The following is a 15,485-nucleotide window of genomic DNA, read 5'->3' on the forward strand; positions in this document are numbered from 1 at the left end:
TGTCATCTTTGAAGAAATGTCTGTTCATGTCTTCTGCCCATTTTTCTATGTGATTATCTCTTTTTTGAGTGTTGAGTTTGAGGAGTTCTTTATAGATATTGGTTATTAGCCCTTTGTCTGCAGTGTCATTCATTTGCAGTAAAAATACCGAAATGAATTTGATTTTAGTTTTGCTTGCTAATTAAATTAAACCTTCTAGCATTTAGGATTTTTTTCACCCTTTCCCAGTATGACAAAAGATCCTACATTAAAGATACTGTTATAAATTCTCTAAAACAGAAATTAGGCAGTTTCCTCAGGATTTAGGATATTAAGTTCTTAGGCTTTATTTTACTTTTGCCACCAAGATTTTGATATTTGAGTTAGATAAGTGAGTTAGATAATGAGTTAGATAATAAGTTACCATTAAAATCACCAAGGAGTAAGATAGAAAAATATGAAAAGAATATAATACTGAAACTGAAGTAAAAGATGAGGAAGAGCGTTTTTCTCAACAAAATGAGATGAGGAAGAGAGTTTTTCTCAACAAAATGCTTTTGAATTTTACCTAAAGGCACTATTCTAATCACAACAAAAGCTGTCCAACCCTTTTTGGATTAGGGTAATATTTTGAAACAACTTTCTTCATAAACATTATTTATCAGTGGGTGAGTATAGGCAGTCCTCATTTTGCATGATAGTGTGGGACTAAAAAGTAACCATACAAAATAAAACTGCACATAAGGATCTTAATCAGTGGGAAATATTACCATCGTTCTATGATCTTTAAAAAAATTTTGTCGGGGTGCCTAGGTGGCTCAGTGGGTTAGGCCTCTGCCTTCGGTTCAGGTCATGATCTCAGGGTCCTGGGATCGAGACCCACATCAGGTTCTCTGCTCAGCAGGGAGCCTGCTTCCCCCTGCCTCTCTGCCTACTTGTGATCTCTCTCTCTCTCTGTCAAATAAATAAATAGAATCTTTTAAAAAAATTAAAATTAAAAAAAAATTTTGTCAAGATGTTAAAACTCTTATATTATAAATGTATATAGGAAAATGAAAAAGTAAAACTATATTTAATAGTGTTCTATAAAACATTAAAAACAATTAGAATTAAAGTGTTTTATTTCTTTGTAAAAAACTTACCAAGAGTAGCTTGAACAGTACTTTGCCATCTCCTTGCAAGAATTAATAGTAGATCTAGCCAGAGTGAGCATTTTTTCTGTGCCTTGGCAAATTGTCCGTTTGGATCAGCTCCCAACTTTTGCATTTTTAATGTTGGGAAATATCTCCAGGAGTTTCTTTAATGCAAAGTTTTTTGCTTGCATCACTTCCCAAGGGACATCATCTTTTTTGTCTCAGTCATTTTCCTTATTTATGTCAATAAGTTACCTTTGCTACATTCTTCTGACTGCAGATCTAGAGTCTCATAATGGCAACATTCCCACAATTAGCTGTTTCTTCTATTACTCCATTTAGATTTAAATTCAGTTTCACTTCCAGCTTTATCATTTTTTCGTTTCTTTGTTGGCCAATTCCTTCTTTTAGTTACCCGTTTTGTAAAATTTCAGATGGGTGTAGGAGGCAAGAAGGTAACCCAGAGCTACATGCTTTGCTGTCTTTAGACAGGTGAATTGGATGACCAATCACCAACAAACTTTGGAAGGAAATGATCAGTCACTGATCATGATATACATGTCTTATTAACATAGTGCTTTGTAGACTAGAGTGCTAAGAAGGAAATTTGTATTTGTGCAGTTGTACTTAATATAATGTGGTAAGTGAAATTGGAACCATGTTGTTGGAAACTGGTATTCTTGAACTAAACCTATGGTAGCTGTAATTTGTGCAGATGTGAGACCTGGGAAATAAGGGCTTCCCATAATTGTAAGAAAGTTAAACTATTTGATCAATTAAAGCTATGGTCGGTGTTGATAAGATTGGAGATATAGGACTGTTGGACTATTTGATCTCTGAGCCATTGAACTTCAGCCTGATACATTTTATGTGAAAGTGTAAATTTGATCCATTCTTCTAGCCTCTTTAATTCTCTTTAAGCGCTTCCTTAGAGAGGACCTTTCACACCATTTCTAAAAAAAACAAAAAAACAACAAAAAACAAGAAACAAAAAAACAAAACCAAAAAATACCTCCCTAGTTGTAGTAAGTAAAAACTGTGGTTTTAGGAGAATAATAGTGATAGTGATTTATGAAGCAACTGACATTGAAAGTTGTTTTTTTTTTTTTCATTTTTTTTATAGAATGTTAAAATTCTAATAATTGAAGGTGAAAAGGTGGTTAATAAATAAGTTTTGATTCATTTAGCCAGTAACTCCATTTTCATTGTCTTCCTACTAGCAAATATTTTATTATTAAATGTGAAAGATGAGGTCTTACTCTGTTTGGGGTTGAATTGAATGATGTTAATTTATTGTTTGATTTCCTACAGGTGACCTGGCACAGACGTTGATCTCAAGATGCCATTAGTGAAAAGAAACATCGATCCTAGGCACTTGTGCCACACAGCACTGCCTAGAGGCATTAAGAATGAACTAGAATGTGTAACCAATATTTCCTTGGCAAATATAATTAGACAATTAAGTAGCCTAAGTAAGTATTTTTATATCAGTGAAACACATTTCTTGCAAACCACAATGTTACACTTAAAGAGTATATATACTAAGAAGATGTTCTTAGGATTAATTTGGGGGGATGTTTTGTGAGAAGAATACAATGTTGTCTTGAAAAATGTACCCATTTTAAATTAATGAGTTTTAGAATCATTTTTTTTTCTGCATGTTTCCTCTGGTAAAGAGAAATAAGGACAGTTTTAGGAACAGGATCACATGATGGACAAGAATTACTGAAATTATATTTAAAATATGATTTGATCTATGAAAGATAATGCCAGGGTTGTACTTTTGCTTGCTTATTATCATTGTTGCTTTTTTAGAGGCTTCAACTATTTACTAGTATCTCTTTCTTTACATATTTTACATTTATTTTATATTTTATTTACATATATTTTATTAGCCTAAGGAAATATTTTTCTATTATCAAATATCTGAAATTAAGAGGTGTGAGGTAGTCACTAAGAGAATCAGGTTAGTTGGGTGAGTTGTCTAAAGGACATTAGTAGTGTGACGTGCAGAACGCTGTGAAGATAGCAAGTGAGCTTGGCCTCTTACAGATGAAAGGCAGGAAGGTTGGCCCGATAGTAAAGGCCAATGGGAGGGACAGGTATTGGAGGAGACAGGCAGTGTGCTCCCATGATAAGACTACAGGAGAGAATTGCTGAGTTAAGGAATTAAGTAAATCATTCAAAATTTAAAATCTAGAAAATTTAAAAAAGTAAATCCAATCTGTCTTTTGAAGTGATGGCTTAGATTTTTAATGAGACATTTATATTTCATTTTAAAGAAAAAACAAGATGTTCTTGGCCTTGAGTATATTCTCTAAGTGGTGCTAGATATATTTTAGCCCCACATGCTTTGTCCTTACAGGCAAGATTGACTCTTTTCTTTTCCTTTTTTGTTCTTTCTTTTGAGTACCTAGCACAAGATAAAGAGAGGTTGTTAATGTGTTTCAAGTGAGAACAGTTGGACATACACATACATAGCTAGAGCAACATAAAAATTACTTTTGAATGCTCTTGGTGAGAGCACTAAATTTCTACATTGCCTGTGAAATAGTTTTAAAAATAAAAGGATATTTATTTGAATTTAAGTATATTCCTTGCCTCTTTCGGTGGTTATTTTTTCAAGTTAGTTATTGGCAGTGAGTCACTAACATACTATATTATTTACCTGTTTTTTTCCTTGGGGAAGTCAATATGGAATGTACTTTTGAGACAAATCAAAAGAAGAGTCCTAAGTATCATACTGATATATGATTAACCATATTTTTACAGATATTTGCTGACCTTTTTTGTGACATAGCACTAATTGAATCTAACATAACTTCATATAAAATTTGTATTACTACATGTACATGAGTATATAGGTTAATATTAAAATACATATTAATAGCATAGAAATGACAATAAATCTTAGTTAACATATTTCTTAAAGTGAATTTTGGGTCTAATACAGGCATGTTGTTTTAGGTGTATTCCCAATGTCAAATTTAGAACTAATATAATGATTAAGAGTGTTAATTTGCTGTACTAACCCATATTTTATATGACCTAAAGGTGGAAACTTAAGGAATGTTCAAGCTGGTGTAATGCATGTAAGTGACATCTAACCGCAGGGACATGGTCATGTTGTAGCCAAACTCTGAAAATAGAAATACCTTGTAAAATATAGCTGATGCTTCAGATTTGGAATCTGAGACTATTGTGGACATTTTCTAAGCGGTTTGTAGAGATTCAAAAACAAAAGAAACCCCATTAATACTGTAGCAAGGTGTAACAATAATTTACTGCACTGGAATTAAACTCTCTGGCAGCTTTCCCACTGACATAGTTGGGAATCCGGAATCAAACCTAAAAAGCCCCTAGCTAGCCAAAATAAACAAGCCCGTGCACTAAAAACTATGTACATAAAATACCCAACTGATCCTTCTCTCAGAGTCTGTTTACTTTTACTTTGATATTTCATACAGGTTTGATGATCTGATTTCCAAACATTTATGCTTCAGAACATTAAAAGAGGGAGGCATTGAGGAGATAAAAATAGAAACAGGTATTACCTAAGCCAGTCAAAAGTAGTAGTTTACAGCAAAGGAAGAAGTGACATAGGGAAAAAGCAGTATAAAAACCGGAAAGAGGCCATTTCATGTAAAAGCAGATAATCTTATGCATTTCAAGGCTGCTTTCTCACTGAGAACATTTTGATTTCATAATCAACTCATTACTGAGTCCTCAAGAAAAGGTTAAATTATGTTTAATTTTGTATTTCTACTTAAGACAGGGAAGCTTAAAATAGATTTTACATCAGTATTTATCCAAAGTAGTTAAAATAAGTAATGCATTAAATAATCTCTGAATTACTTAGTGAACTTGGCTATCCAAAATGGTTCTAGGTAATTGAAATGTTGACTTTGGTGCTATCATTAGCACCAAAAGTGTTAAGAGAGCACCAAAATAAAGGTCAGTTGCAAGGGATATCCTTCTGTCTTCTTCCTCACAAAAATATTTTTCCTAGTTGAACACAGTTCTGTTTTCTACTAGATAAAAACTGAAAACATAGAATTCACTTTCTATAAATTTATTCTGTTCTACCAAAATTCTTTTCCATTTTATTGTTGTCTTATTTAATGATCATTGAGACTCTAACTACCTGAGGGATCTTTAACCATTCTCTCTTCCCAAGGCCACCCTTCTGTTGAATACAGTCAGTTCATGCTGCCAAGATGAGCTGATAGAGCCTAAATTTGACAGATAGATAGCAAATTTGATAGAGCAAATTTGACAGATAGGAGGAAGGATAAATAGATTGGCCTGATAACACTAATTAGAAACATAGACAATAGACAAATAACACTGAACACTTTGCTGTGTGATAAACTATGTGGTTCTTGTATGAAGAGTATATACCCCATTTGAATTGAAGAGTCAAGTATGATTAATACTGAAATCATTCTGAATAGTGTGAGCATGTATATAATTAAAATCATGAGTTTTAGATTACAGGAACTGAGAAAAGATGAAAAACAAGGTGAAGTCATTACAAGAGGCTTGCTGAACGAAATGTGAATTGAATTGGACCTTTAAGAAACAAAAGAACTTAGAAAATGGAGAGGAAATAGGAAGGAAGGCATTTTTATCTTGCAAGAATAGCCAAATGAATAGAGTCAAAAATAAATACATAGTGGGGATTAAAGGGACAGATGGTATTGGATAAATATGGCAGATCCTGATTTTGGAAAACATAGAATGTTAACTGAGAGGATTTTGATTTAGATTTTTAACATCATAGATGGTAAGACAGTAAGGAGACCAAGTAGGTTCTTGAAGGGTAATAAATACAATATTTCTAATAATTCAAATTCAGATACATGCCCAATCTGTTTTACATTACAAACTTTATTCCTTTTACCTCGAAGAGAAAGAGGAGGTAGATTTGGAAAGTAAGAAGGGATATGAAAAGAGAACAGATGGGATGTTATTTTATCCACTGAAGTACTTTAGTAGTTGAGCCTCTAGTGAGGGGGAACGTAGACTCTTTTAAAAAAATTTTTGAGAAACTCTCTCCAGAAAAATACAAATACATTTAAAAACCTGTGTATAATTTTCTGTTGGTTTACAGCTTATAAATTAAGGATCCCTGTGTTAAACAAAGTTGTTTAAAGGACAAAATTGTCTCTTCTATCTCCATGTTCCTAACGTTTGTATCCTTAACATTAGATGAATAAATGACTTTATACCTGCCTTTTCTTACCCTTGGGACTTGGGGTGCTTTCCTTATCTGCTGAAGGAGCTGTGTCTCTGGAAGTGTCTCCGACACCACCCCACACTCAAAAGTTAGGGGCTTTTTTCTCTATGTTCTGTGGCTTTTACCTTATATTATAGTAAGGGATGCCCCTTGCTGACCTCCTACCCTGTATGTGGAATTCCGCGAGGTTCTTTGCTCACTGTCTCCTTTTCTTGTAAATTGTTTTTGAAGCAGATATTTTTATCCCTATTTTACAGGTGAGGAAATTGATACCAAGGCCTCAAAGTAAATGGAATAAAGATTTGGACTTATTTATTAAATTGCTTTTCATATTTGTTTAGATGTCTCTTTCTCCCTCTGTTCAAAACTCATCAATGGCAGAGACCCTTGTTCAATCATTTTTAAATACCCAGGGTCTGGTACATATAAAACCCTTTCAGTCAATTTGGTTTAAAGATATATGTGAGTAAATGAATATATACAAAACAATTCTTTTTTATTATATTATTGTAGACATTAAAGTTCTTAGTTTATTATCAAGACTTTAAAGTTTTGATTTTTTTTCTTAAACATTATAGAATCTTCTAGGACAGGAATTTTGTGTTTTACTTTTTGGTGCCTTCAGAAGGTCATACATCTGCCTGGCACAGGGCGAGCCCTCATTAAATGCTTGTTGATTTAACAGGTAATGTATTGGCATACCTTGGAAAAGTGCAATATTACTCAAATATAAACTAGTGAGATTAATGAATTCATTTAATAAATATTTATTATCTCTGTCTCAGGAACTGTCTCAATAGAACTTACTGTTGAACTAGATTTAACCTACCCAGTATCCTTGGGTCTAAAATGTCTTAATTTAGGAAGACTATCAATTTTTTTATTCAAAGGTGCACATAATAATGACTCACCTTTGTATCATGGTAGGTTGCCTAAACTTCTCCCTGGCTTATTTACTAGATAGAAATTTCTCTTCTTTTTCTCCTTTTATAATGGGATTATTTTTGCTTATTCTTTTCAGTAAGAGAAATGTATATGACTAGAGAAAATACAGTGATTTTAGATTTTTGATGCTTTTTTGAGAAAATAGAACAAGAAGATACTTTATCTCATAAATTTTCAGAATCTATGTTTTGGGTCTATCTGAAACTGTCTTCAGTTGGATTTATGAAGACTCTTAGATTCTGCCATTTGGCCTGAAAATCAGTTCTAGTATAGAGTTTATTTATGAATGCTGATTTAAAAGACGTATTATTTGTATATATTTTAACATCATAATGTTCTCTAACCTCAGCAACAGGGCAGGTATGGATAAAGCAGATGATTTCCATTTTAGGCACAAGACACCTACGAAGTGGCAGATATCTATTTAAAATCAGATATCCCAGGGTTTATGTTGTGTTCCCACTCTGTCTCAGTTGGTCACTTTAGGGTTTAAAGTATAAACTAGTTCCAAATAAATGCCAAATTTCAGGACAGCACTTTTAAAATGTCAAATTGTTTGGTATTTATCTCTGATCACATTAAATTTTATGGCATATATTTTCATTTTTGCCTAGGTAAATACGCTGAAGATATTTTTGGAGAATTGTTCAATGAAGCACATAGTTTTTCCTTCAGAGTTAACTCATTACAAGAACGTGTGGACCGTTTATCTGTTAGTGTTACACAGCTTGACCCTAAAGAGGAAGAATGTAAGTTTATTCATATTATATTTTCTTTCTCATGTACCCTAGGTTTGGTGAGATGAGCATTTAATTTAAGAACAGTATTAAACACGAGTTTATTATAAGTCTTTTTTACCCATGGCCTTTGATGTATATGTTGCAATAAATTATGGGGTAGATTAGAGAAGGACTCAGAATCTAAAAGCTGAACTGCTTAATTTGTTACCATTTTGGGGATGTTGGAAAAAAGACATTTTCAAAGTTACTTATATAACTATAACCTAGATTTTTAAACTCAGAGTTCACATGAAATAACATTATGAATATGATACAAAATTACAGAGTGTAATACCAGTATTTTTGTTTTCTAAATTACTATTAAATAATTTAAGTAATGGTGAGAACTATGAATATAATTTAGAAACTGTGTAAAAAATTATCTTTTAAACAAAGACCTATATAATTATATTTAATTACATTTACAAATACCATGTTGACTTACTGTGTTACATAAAACTGTTTAAATATCAGATGTCATGTTGGCAGCTGGAAGGGCTTTTAGCACGGCGGCATGTTAATAAGACAAATGGTAAATGAGAGCAGTTGAAGATGTAAAAGTGCTTATTAATGGGGCACCTGGGTGGCACAGTTGGTTAAGCATCCAACTCTTGGTTTCGGCTCAGGTCATTGTCTCAGGGTCCTGTGATTGAGTCTAGTGTTGAGCTCCATGCTTCGTGCAGAGTCTGCTTAGAGTTTCTCTCTCTTCCTCCCTCTGCCCCTCCCCCTGCTCTCTCTCACTCAAATAAATAAATCTTTTTTTTTTTTTTAAACTGCTTATTACTTTATACATTCTTTACATCCTTGACTAAGAAAGGTTGGGGAGATTAAACACTAGTTTCCATCATGGTTATATACTTACAGTAAACAAGTGGGGTGGGGGAGTGGCAAGAATTGATCCATTTTGATTATAGAAAAGGGGCCATATCTGACAGGAGCCAGAGAACAGTGTGTGGTGTTAGGGCTAAAAGGATCAGCCTCGGAGGCAGACAGATTGGGGTTTTCTCTTCTGGCTCCATTGCTTATTAACCATTTTGCCTTGGGCCAGTTTTATCATGTTTCCTAGCCTTGGTTTTCTTATGTTTAAATGGAATAATAATTTCTCTTCTCGTTGAATTGTTGCAAAAATTAAGTGAAATAAACATTAGTGAGAACATCAAGCGCATATAGTCTGTTCTCATTAAATACCTCTTGTATCACTCTTTAGCAATAGTGAGAAAAAAACTTTTTTCCTTCTCTGAATTTTATTTTGGTGTTTTTGAGTGTGTTACAAATCATGTAGCAGTGGAGTTGCTGGAAGGACAGTTGTGGTGTAGCCATCCAGAGCCACATTGCTCCAGCCAGTCCATAGATCCAGACTCAGCTCACGCTGAGTGAATTTTACTTGTGAAGATGATAGAGATACTGCTTTAGGGAGAAGAATTAATTTAAGAATTGTGTAGTACTGGCCTTGCTATGGTATTTACCTACATACTTAAACCCATATTAAATATTTAAGAAATCACCTACTTTCTTAACATCAGAAAATCATTCTAAGAATTAAGAATGTACAAATCTGGTACATTTCTTATTTTAACATGCTGCATAGTCCAAAAAATATGAGTAAATGAATTATTTTAGATTATCATGTATGTGATGGAGCTCTGCTAGTTACTGGAGATACTGATGTAGGAGACAGGGTCAGTCTTCAAGAGCTTATAGCTATATAGAGATCCTTAGAGTATAAGATAAGTAATAAGTGAAATAGATAATGATATAGATTGCCTGGCACTTGTAAATATTTTCTTTATGGTAAACTTTGTTTTAAGTTTAAAGCGTATGTATAATATTTATAGTCTAGATAGCATAGACGTCAACAGTATGTTTAGCCAAGAATGCCACTGAGGACTAAGTAATTCAGTGTTGTTGGTGTAAGCTAAATAAAAGTAAGAAGGAGAAATGGGAAAAAAGATTATTTTAAAAAAGAAAGAAGAAAAATGTGGGTTAGTGGGGGCTAGGGATGGCAAGTGGGAAAAAAGATGTTTGATGAGAAATGTAGATGATGCTTCAGGCTGTCATTAGAGCCTTTTGAGCCTTAGAAATCACAGGTGCCTTCAGACTTACCTGGTTGGAGCAACACTGTGATATAATGGTAGAGCATTTAAAATGTGCTTCCTGACTCCTAAGCCTCTACAGTCACAACTTCCTGAGCTGTGCTAACTCTTAAATACGGTATGTGGATTTCTGTACTATGTTAAATCCACTTAGAAAAAGAAATAAAATAGATTTTTTATTTTTCTTTTAGTATCTTTGCAAGATATAACAATGAGGAAAGCTTTCCGAAGTTCCACAATTCAAGATCAGCAGCTCTTTGACCGCAAGACTTTGCCTATTCCGTTACAGGAGACATATGATGTTTGCGAACAGCCTCCACCTCTCAATATACTCACTCCTTACAGGTCAGTGGGGGAATAAATGTGAAGGCTGGCGATTTAGTGCAGACTTTCCATCCAGATCAGTAGCACTCCACCCTTAAACGCTGAATCCCCGAACATTTTTTATGTCACTGAGCGTTTCACCAACACATAGAACCCTCCTCATCTACCACCTTTAGAAAACTTTTGCTTTATACACTAGGTGGGTTCCCAAGGTTCTGGCATACAAAAGACAAAAACTTACTCAAGGAAGTTGTTTTGAAAAGTATTACTAATCAAAGCCAATGGCAAACTTATTAATACGAAGGGGCAAAGAGTTACTATCTTTTTAATGTAATAGCTGGTCAGGTGAAAAATAAAAAATGAAGAGTTCAAAATTCCACCACACTAACAAAATGTAGACATATCATTTTTGCTTGCTTATGCCTACTCTTGATCTATATGCATTAAGTTTTTACAAAATGCATGTGTAGTATCTTTTAAAGATCTTTTGTGCCATTTAAAATAAAATCTGGAATTCATCAGGCTTTCTTAGGGGGTACTTTCACATAATTTGTTCAATTGGTAATATACATAACACATTTCCTGAATAAAATGGTATTCAGATATTTATCTGAAACTGTTTTGTCAGTATGCAAGTCATTGGCTAAAAATAACTGTTGCTACTAGAATAAGTTGTAAAGGATATTTTTGGGGTTTGGTGAGATAATAAGCAAATTAGAGTAATTGGCAGAAACCTGTGTAATTTCTCTATTCTAATGATGTTATTGTCTTTTCAGGCTTTTATCTTTGGCAGAACCTTTTGTAACTATTGGAATTTCCCAAAGGACTTTTAGAAAAGTTGGTATTCAGCACAAGTTAGGGATGAAAATCGTCCAGCTGTTCTTCAGATTAGTAACACCAACTCTGAAAAACACCTGGTTTTCCATTTTCCTTAAGTTTTTTTTGTCTGATTCATGAGAAATATTTTATTGATGCAGCACTCTAATTTATTTTGTCAGTATTTTTACGCACGCTTTATTTCATTAATGTAAGAGAAAAACATTTTAGTAAAATTATTCTGATTGCCTCTGTATTGCCTCTTACTGGTATATGTTTTAATTGATATTTTTACATTTCAGAGATGATGGTAAAGAAGGTTTGAAGTTTTATACCAACCCTTCGTATTTCTTTGATCTATGGAAAGAAAAGATGTTGCAAGATACAGAGGATAAGAGGAAGGAAAAGAGGAAACAGAAGGTATTACAAGAGATTCAAAAAATTAAAGTTAGTTTTCGTGTATTTGTGTTTTGTCGCATGCAGGGAACTTGATTAGGCTTGTATGTTGACAGTTTTATACTGTAGTCTTTATAACCACACAGGAAGATCATAGTCTAATGGGGGAACAGATGAACAATCAGTATTATAATGTCGTGTAAGTGCAATACCAGAGGTATGCATGGAGGGTTTAGGTAGCACAAAATGGCACCTGTTTTAGCCAAAGGACAGGGTTGGTAAACACTTCAAACAAAGCTTATAATACTGTAGAACAAATAGGAATTAAGTGGACCAGGGAAGAGAAGGGCATTCTGGTAAGAAGGGACAAAGGAATATTGTGCAGATGTTGGCAAAGTAGATTAAGCTATATTTTCTTACCACAGATCATATCCTAAATGTTTTGGAAAGATTATATTCTCACTAAATTCCTATTATCTGTCTGGTATGTTGCTATTTTCTACTTTGTAATAAAATGTTCTTGGATCTGCTTTATTATATATTGATAATAACTGGAATAAAGAAGGAAGCAAAATTGGGATTTAGGCAGAATTATGAAGGAGACAAAATCTGTTTCTTATCATCTGTGTTTCTCCTGTAGCTATCTCTCCTCTCCTCCCTTTTCTCCATAATGCCTTCGTGTTATTATTTTCTGTACTAGACAGTATCCCAGCATTCTAGCCAGAGTTTACAGACTGGTGACTGGCAGCTCAGATTATGCCTGCAGTCAGTGTTTTGTTTGACAAACACAGTGGTTTTAAAATTCTTGAAGTGGAAAGCCTTGAATGGACATGCCTGTTTTTTCATTGCAATCCCCATCTTACACCTGATTTTCTTCATTCATGTATGTGATCTGCTTCGCCCCTTTGGGCATTTGACTTTGTTACACCAACTCTTGACCTCTCTCTGCTTTCTCCCACAATTTGAATCATTCTGTTTTTTTTGTTTGTTTGTTTTTTGTTTTTTGAATACCCTGTTTCTGTTGAGTGACACATTGTTATGGGTTAATTGAATAATTTTAATGGCTAGTTAATTGGTCACTTTCCAGATTACATAGCCTTAATAAATTTTAAGATTTAGTGCCATTACTGGTAGAAATTTCACTCATTATAGCAAAAACTAATAGATTTGGGAGGAGAGTTGGTGAATCTTTTTTCATCTGAAAGGACTCTCTGACCTCAAATTTAATTATTTAGGCATACTATTTTTTAATTAATTATTTTATTAACATATAATGTATCATTTGCCTCAGGGGTACAGGTCTGAATCGTCAGGCTTACACGCTTCACAGCACTCACCATAGCACATACCCTCCCCAGTGTCCATAACCCAACTACCCTCTCCATAACCCTCCTCCCTCCAGCAACCCTCAGTTTGTTTTGTGAGATTAAGAGTCTCTTATGGTTTGTCTCCCTCCTGATCCCATCTTTTTAGGCATACTGTTTTTATCTGGTACATCAGTTAAAATTAGAGGTTAAAGAAACGTGACCAGAAACTAGGATTGCAGGCAAGCTAGCTAAGATTTAATTCTGAATGTACAAATGAACTGTCTCTGTGTTACTTTAACTATATTATGATGGAATTGTCTTTTTCAGTATTAATGTTAGAATTTTATTTTGATTGTTAATAACATCTTTTTAAAAACTTAGTACTTCAGCATTTGGCTTTGTTTCAATACATCTGTTATAGCAGAAAAATCTAGATCGTCCTCATGAACCAGAAAAAGTGCCAAGAGCACCTCATGACAGGCGGAGAGAATGGCAGAAACTGGCCCAAGGTCCAGAGCTGGCTGAAGATGATGCTAATCTCTTACATAAGCATATTGAAGTTGCTAATGGCCCAGCCTCTCATTTTGAAACAAGGTTTCTTTTCTTTTGTTTGTTTTTTAACAAAATTAATGATAAAATACTGGCTTTATTTCTGATATCCATGCCTCTAAGTCTTAGGTCCTGAATTGTTGAACCAGCAGACCCTGCTTGTGCTATAGAAATAATTTTGAAACCCTGACTTTTGTGAGCCTACTGAAGTCTGGTCTTGGGCAGGTCATTTTCATACCTGGATTTTAGTTTTATCATCTATAGAAAGAGGTGGTTGGAATAGATGATCTTTAAGGTTGTTTAAGCTTTCATATGAAGTCTCAGTCTCTCAATTTTTCAGGCAGAGTCTGCTAGAATTTCATAATAGAGGAATGGGGTCTGGAATTTTTTTGAAATATTACTGTTTCACTACATATAAAATAGGAGCTAAGAAAGGGTAATATTTTATTCCTTTTCTTTGTCCTGACTCCCTTTCTATGCCACATCCCCCACCTCAGTCACATCAGGACTTTAAAACAGAATTACTCATCCCCTTTTGTGGAACTATAGAATAGGTCTTTTTCCTTTCTCAGTCACCGTGGCCCCATCTAAGTAACATGCTACCCTAACTAAACATTATACTAGCATATCTCTGTAAAGGAATTTGTTAACTTTAGTTGAATGAGTATAGTCATTTTTATATATATATTGTAGTTATTTTTGAATGGAAAAGAGTTTCAAGTTTTCTTTGGAATAATACATGTAAATTATTAGGCTAATATCTTTGCCAAGTTTAGAAGTAACGTACACATAAGATACTATTAATATACGCATTCAAAGAAAAAGGCCTAAAGAATTGAGATTTATTTGAAAAAGCAATCTATAGATAAATACTTTTTCTTCTACTGTTAAGTAATTATGGTATTACCTTACCCAGTAGTGTAAGTTCAGTACAGTTAATCCTTGAACAACGAGGGAGTTAGGGACACCAATTCCTTGTGCAGTCAGAAATCCACATGTGACTTTTGACTCCCCCAAAAGCTTCAGTACTGATAGCCTCCTGTTGACCGGGAGCCTTACTGAGAACATAAATAGTCATTTAACACGTATTTTGTAGGTTATGTGTATTATGTACTGTACTTTTATAATACAGTAAGCCACAGAAAAAAAATGTTAAGAAAATTATAAAGAGAGGTGCCTGGGTGGCCCAGTTCTTAAGCGTCTGCCTTCAGCTCGGGTCGTGATCCCAGGGACCTGGGATCAAGCCCCACATTGGGCTCCCTGCTCTGCAAGAAGCCTGCTTCTCCCTTTCCCACTCCCCCTGCTTGTTTTCCCTCTCTTGCTGTGTCTTTCTCTGTCAAATAAATAAATAAAATCTTTAAAAAAAAAAAAGAAAATACATCAACAGTGCTGTACTGTTAAAAAAAAAAAAAACCCTCATATAAGTGCGCATGCTCAGTTCAAACCTGTGTTCATAACCAGTTGTATTTTCTAACTCACTTTGTGTACATTCATCCCCAGCATGCACTACAATCAGTAAATATTTATAAGTCTAAAGTTCTACTTAAATCTGATCATAAGTCATGTGTTGCTTTGTTACTCAGTTATTTTCTGAGTACTCTGCCACCTTTGAAAACACCAAAAAGACAAAACAATATAGTTTGCCATCTCTGTGGTATCATGGAGGCCCTTCTCACTAATACAGACATTTAGAAGTCATTTAAGCTTGAGAGAGCAACAAGATATCCTGATGGTGGAAAATTCCAGTTTTCATATTCTGGCTTTTTGTCATTGACATCATATTTTGAAGGAAAAAAATGAAATAGAGGCAGATAGGTTTGAACACAATTTGCCAAAAGCTAATTACTTTCTTGCTTATAAGATTCTATATGTAATACTTTCTATCCTCGTGAATTGAATTAGTATTATAATAGAGTAAAATAACT

At 34.0% G+C, this 15,485-nt stretch overlaps 1 protein-coding gene across 3 annotated transcripts in view; it reads left to right on the forward strand.

Annotated features, from left to right (window-relative positions):
* The window catches only part of WASF1 (WASP family member 1), a 60,363-nt gene that overhangs the window by 41,031 nt on the left and 3,847 nt on the right, over nt 1–15,485 (forward strand). Inside the window, exons 2-6 of one of the 3 annotated variants that reach the window (XM_044244432.1) lie at nt 2,424–2,584; nt 7,911–8,045; nt 10,360–10,513; nt 11,611–11,728; nt 13,436–13,605. In XM_044244432.1, the coding sequence (XP_044100367.1) occupies nt 2,452–2,584; nt 7,911–8,045; nt 10,360–10,513; nt 11,611–11,728; nt 13,436–13,605 (710 nt within the window). In that variant the 5' untranslated portion in view covers nt 2,424–2,451. Of the gene's footprint in view, nt 1–2,423; nt 2,585–6,963; nt 7,037–7,910; nt 8,046–10,359; nt 10,514–11,610; nt 11,729–13,432; nt 13,606–15,485 lie in introns of those variants that run through there. The other 2 variants (XM_044244430.1, XM_044244433.1) reach the window with 2 other exon arrangements.

This window comes from Neovison vison, chromosome 1 (assembly GCF_020171115.1).
Source record: "Neovison vison isolate M4711 chromosome 1, ASM_NN_V1, whole genome shotgun sequence".
NCBI lineage: Eukaryota > Metazoa > Chordata > Mammalia > Carnivora > Mustelidae > Neogale > Neogale vison.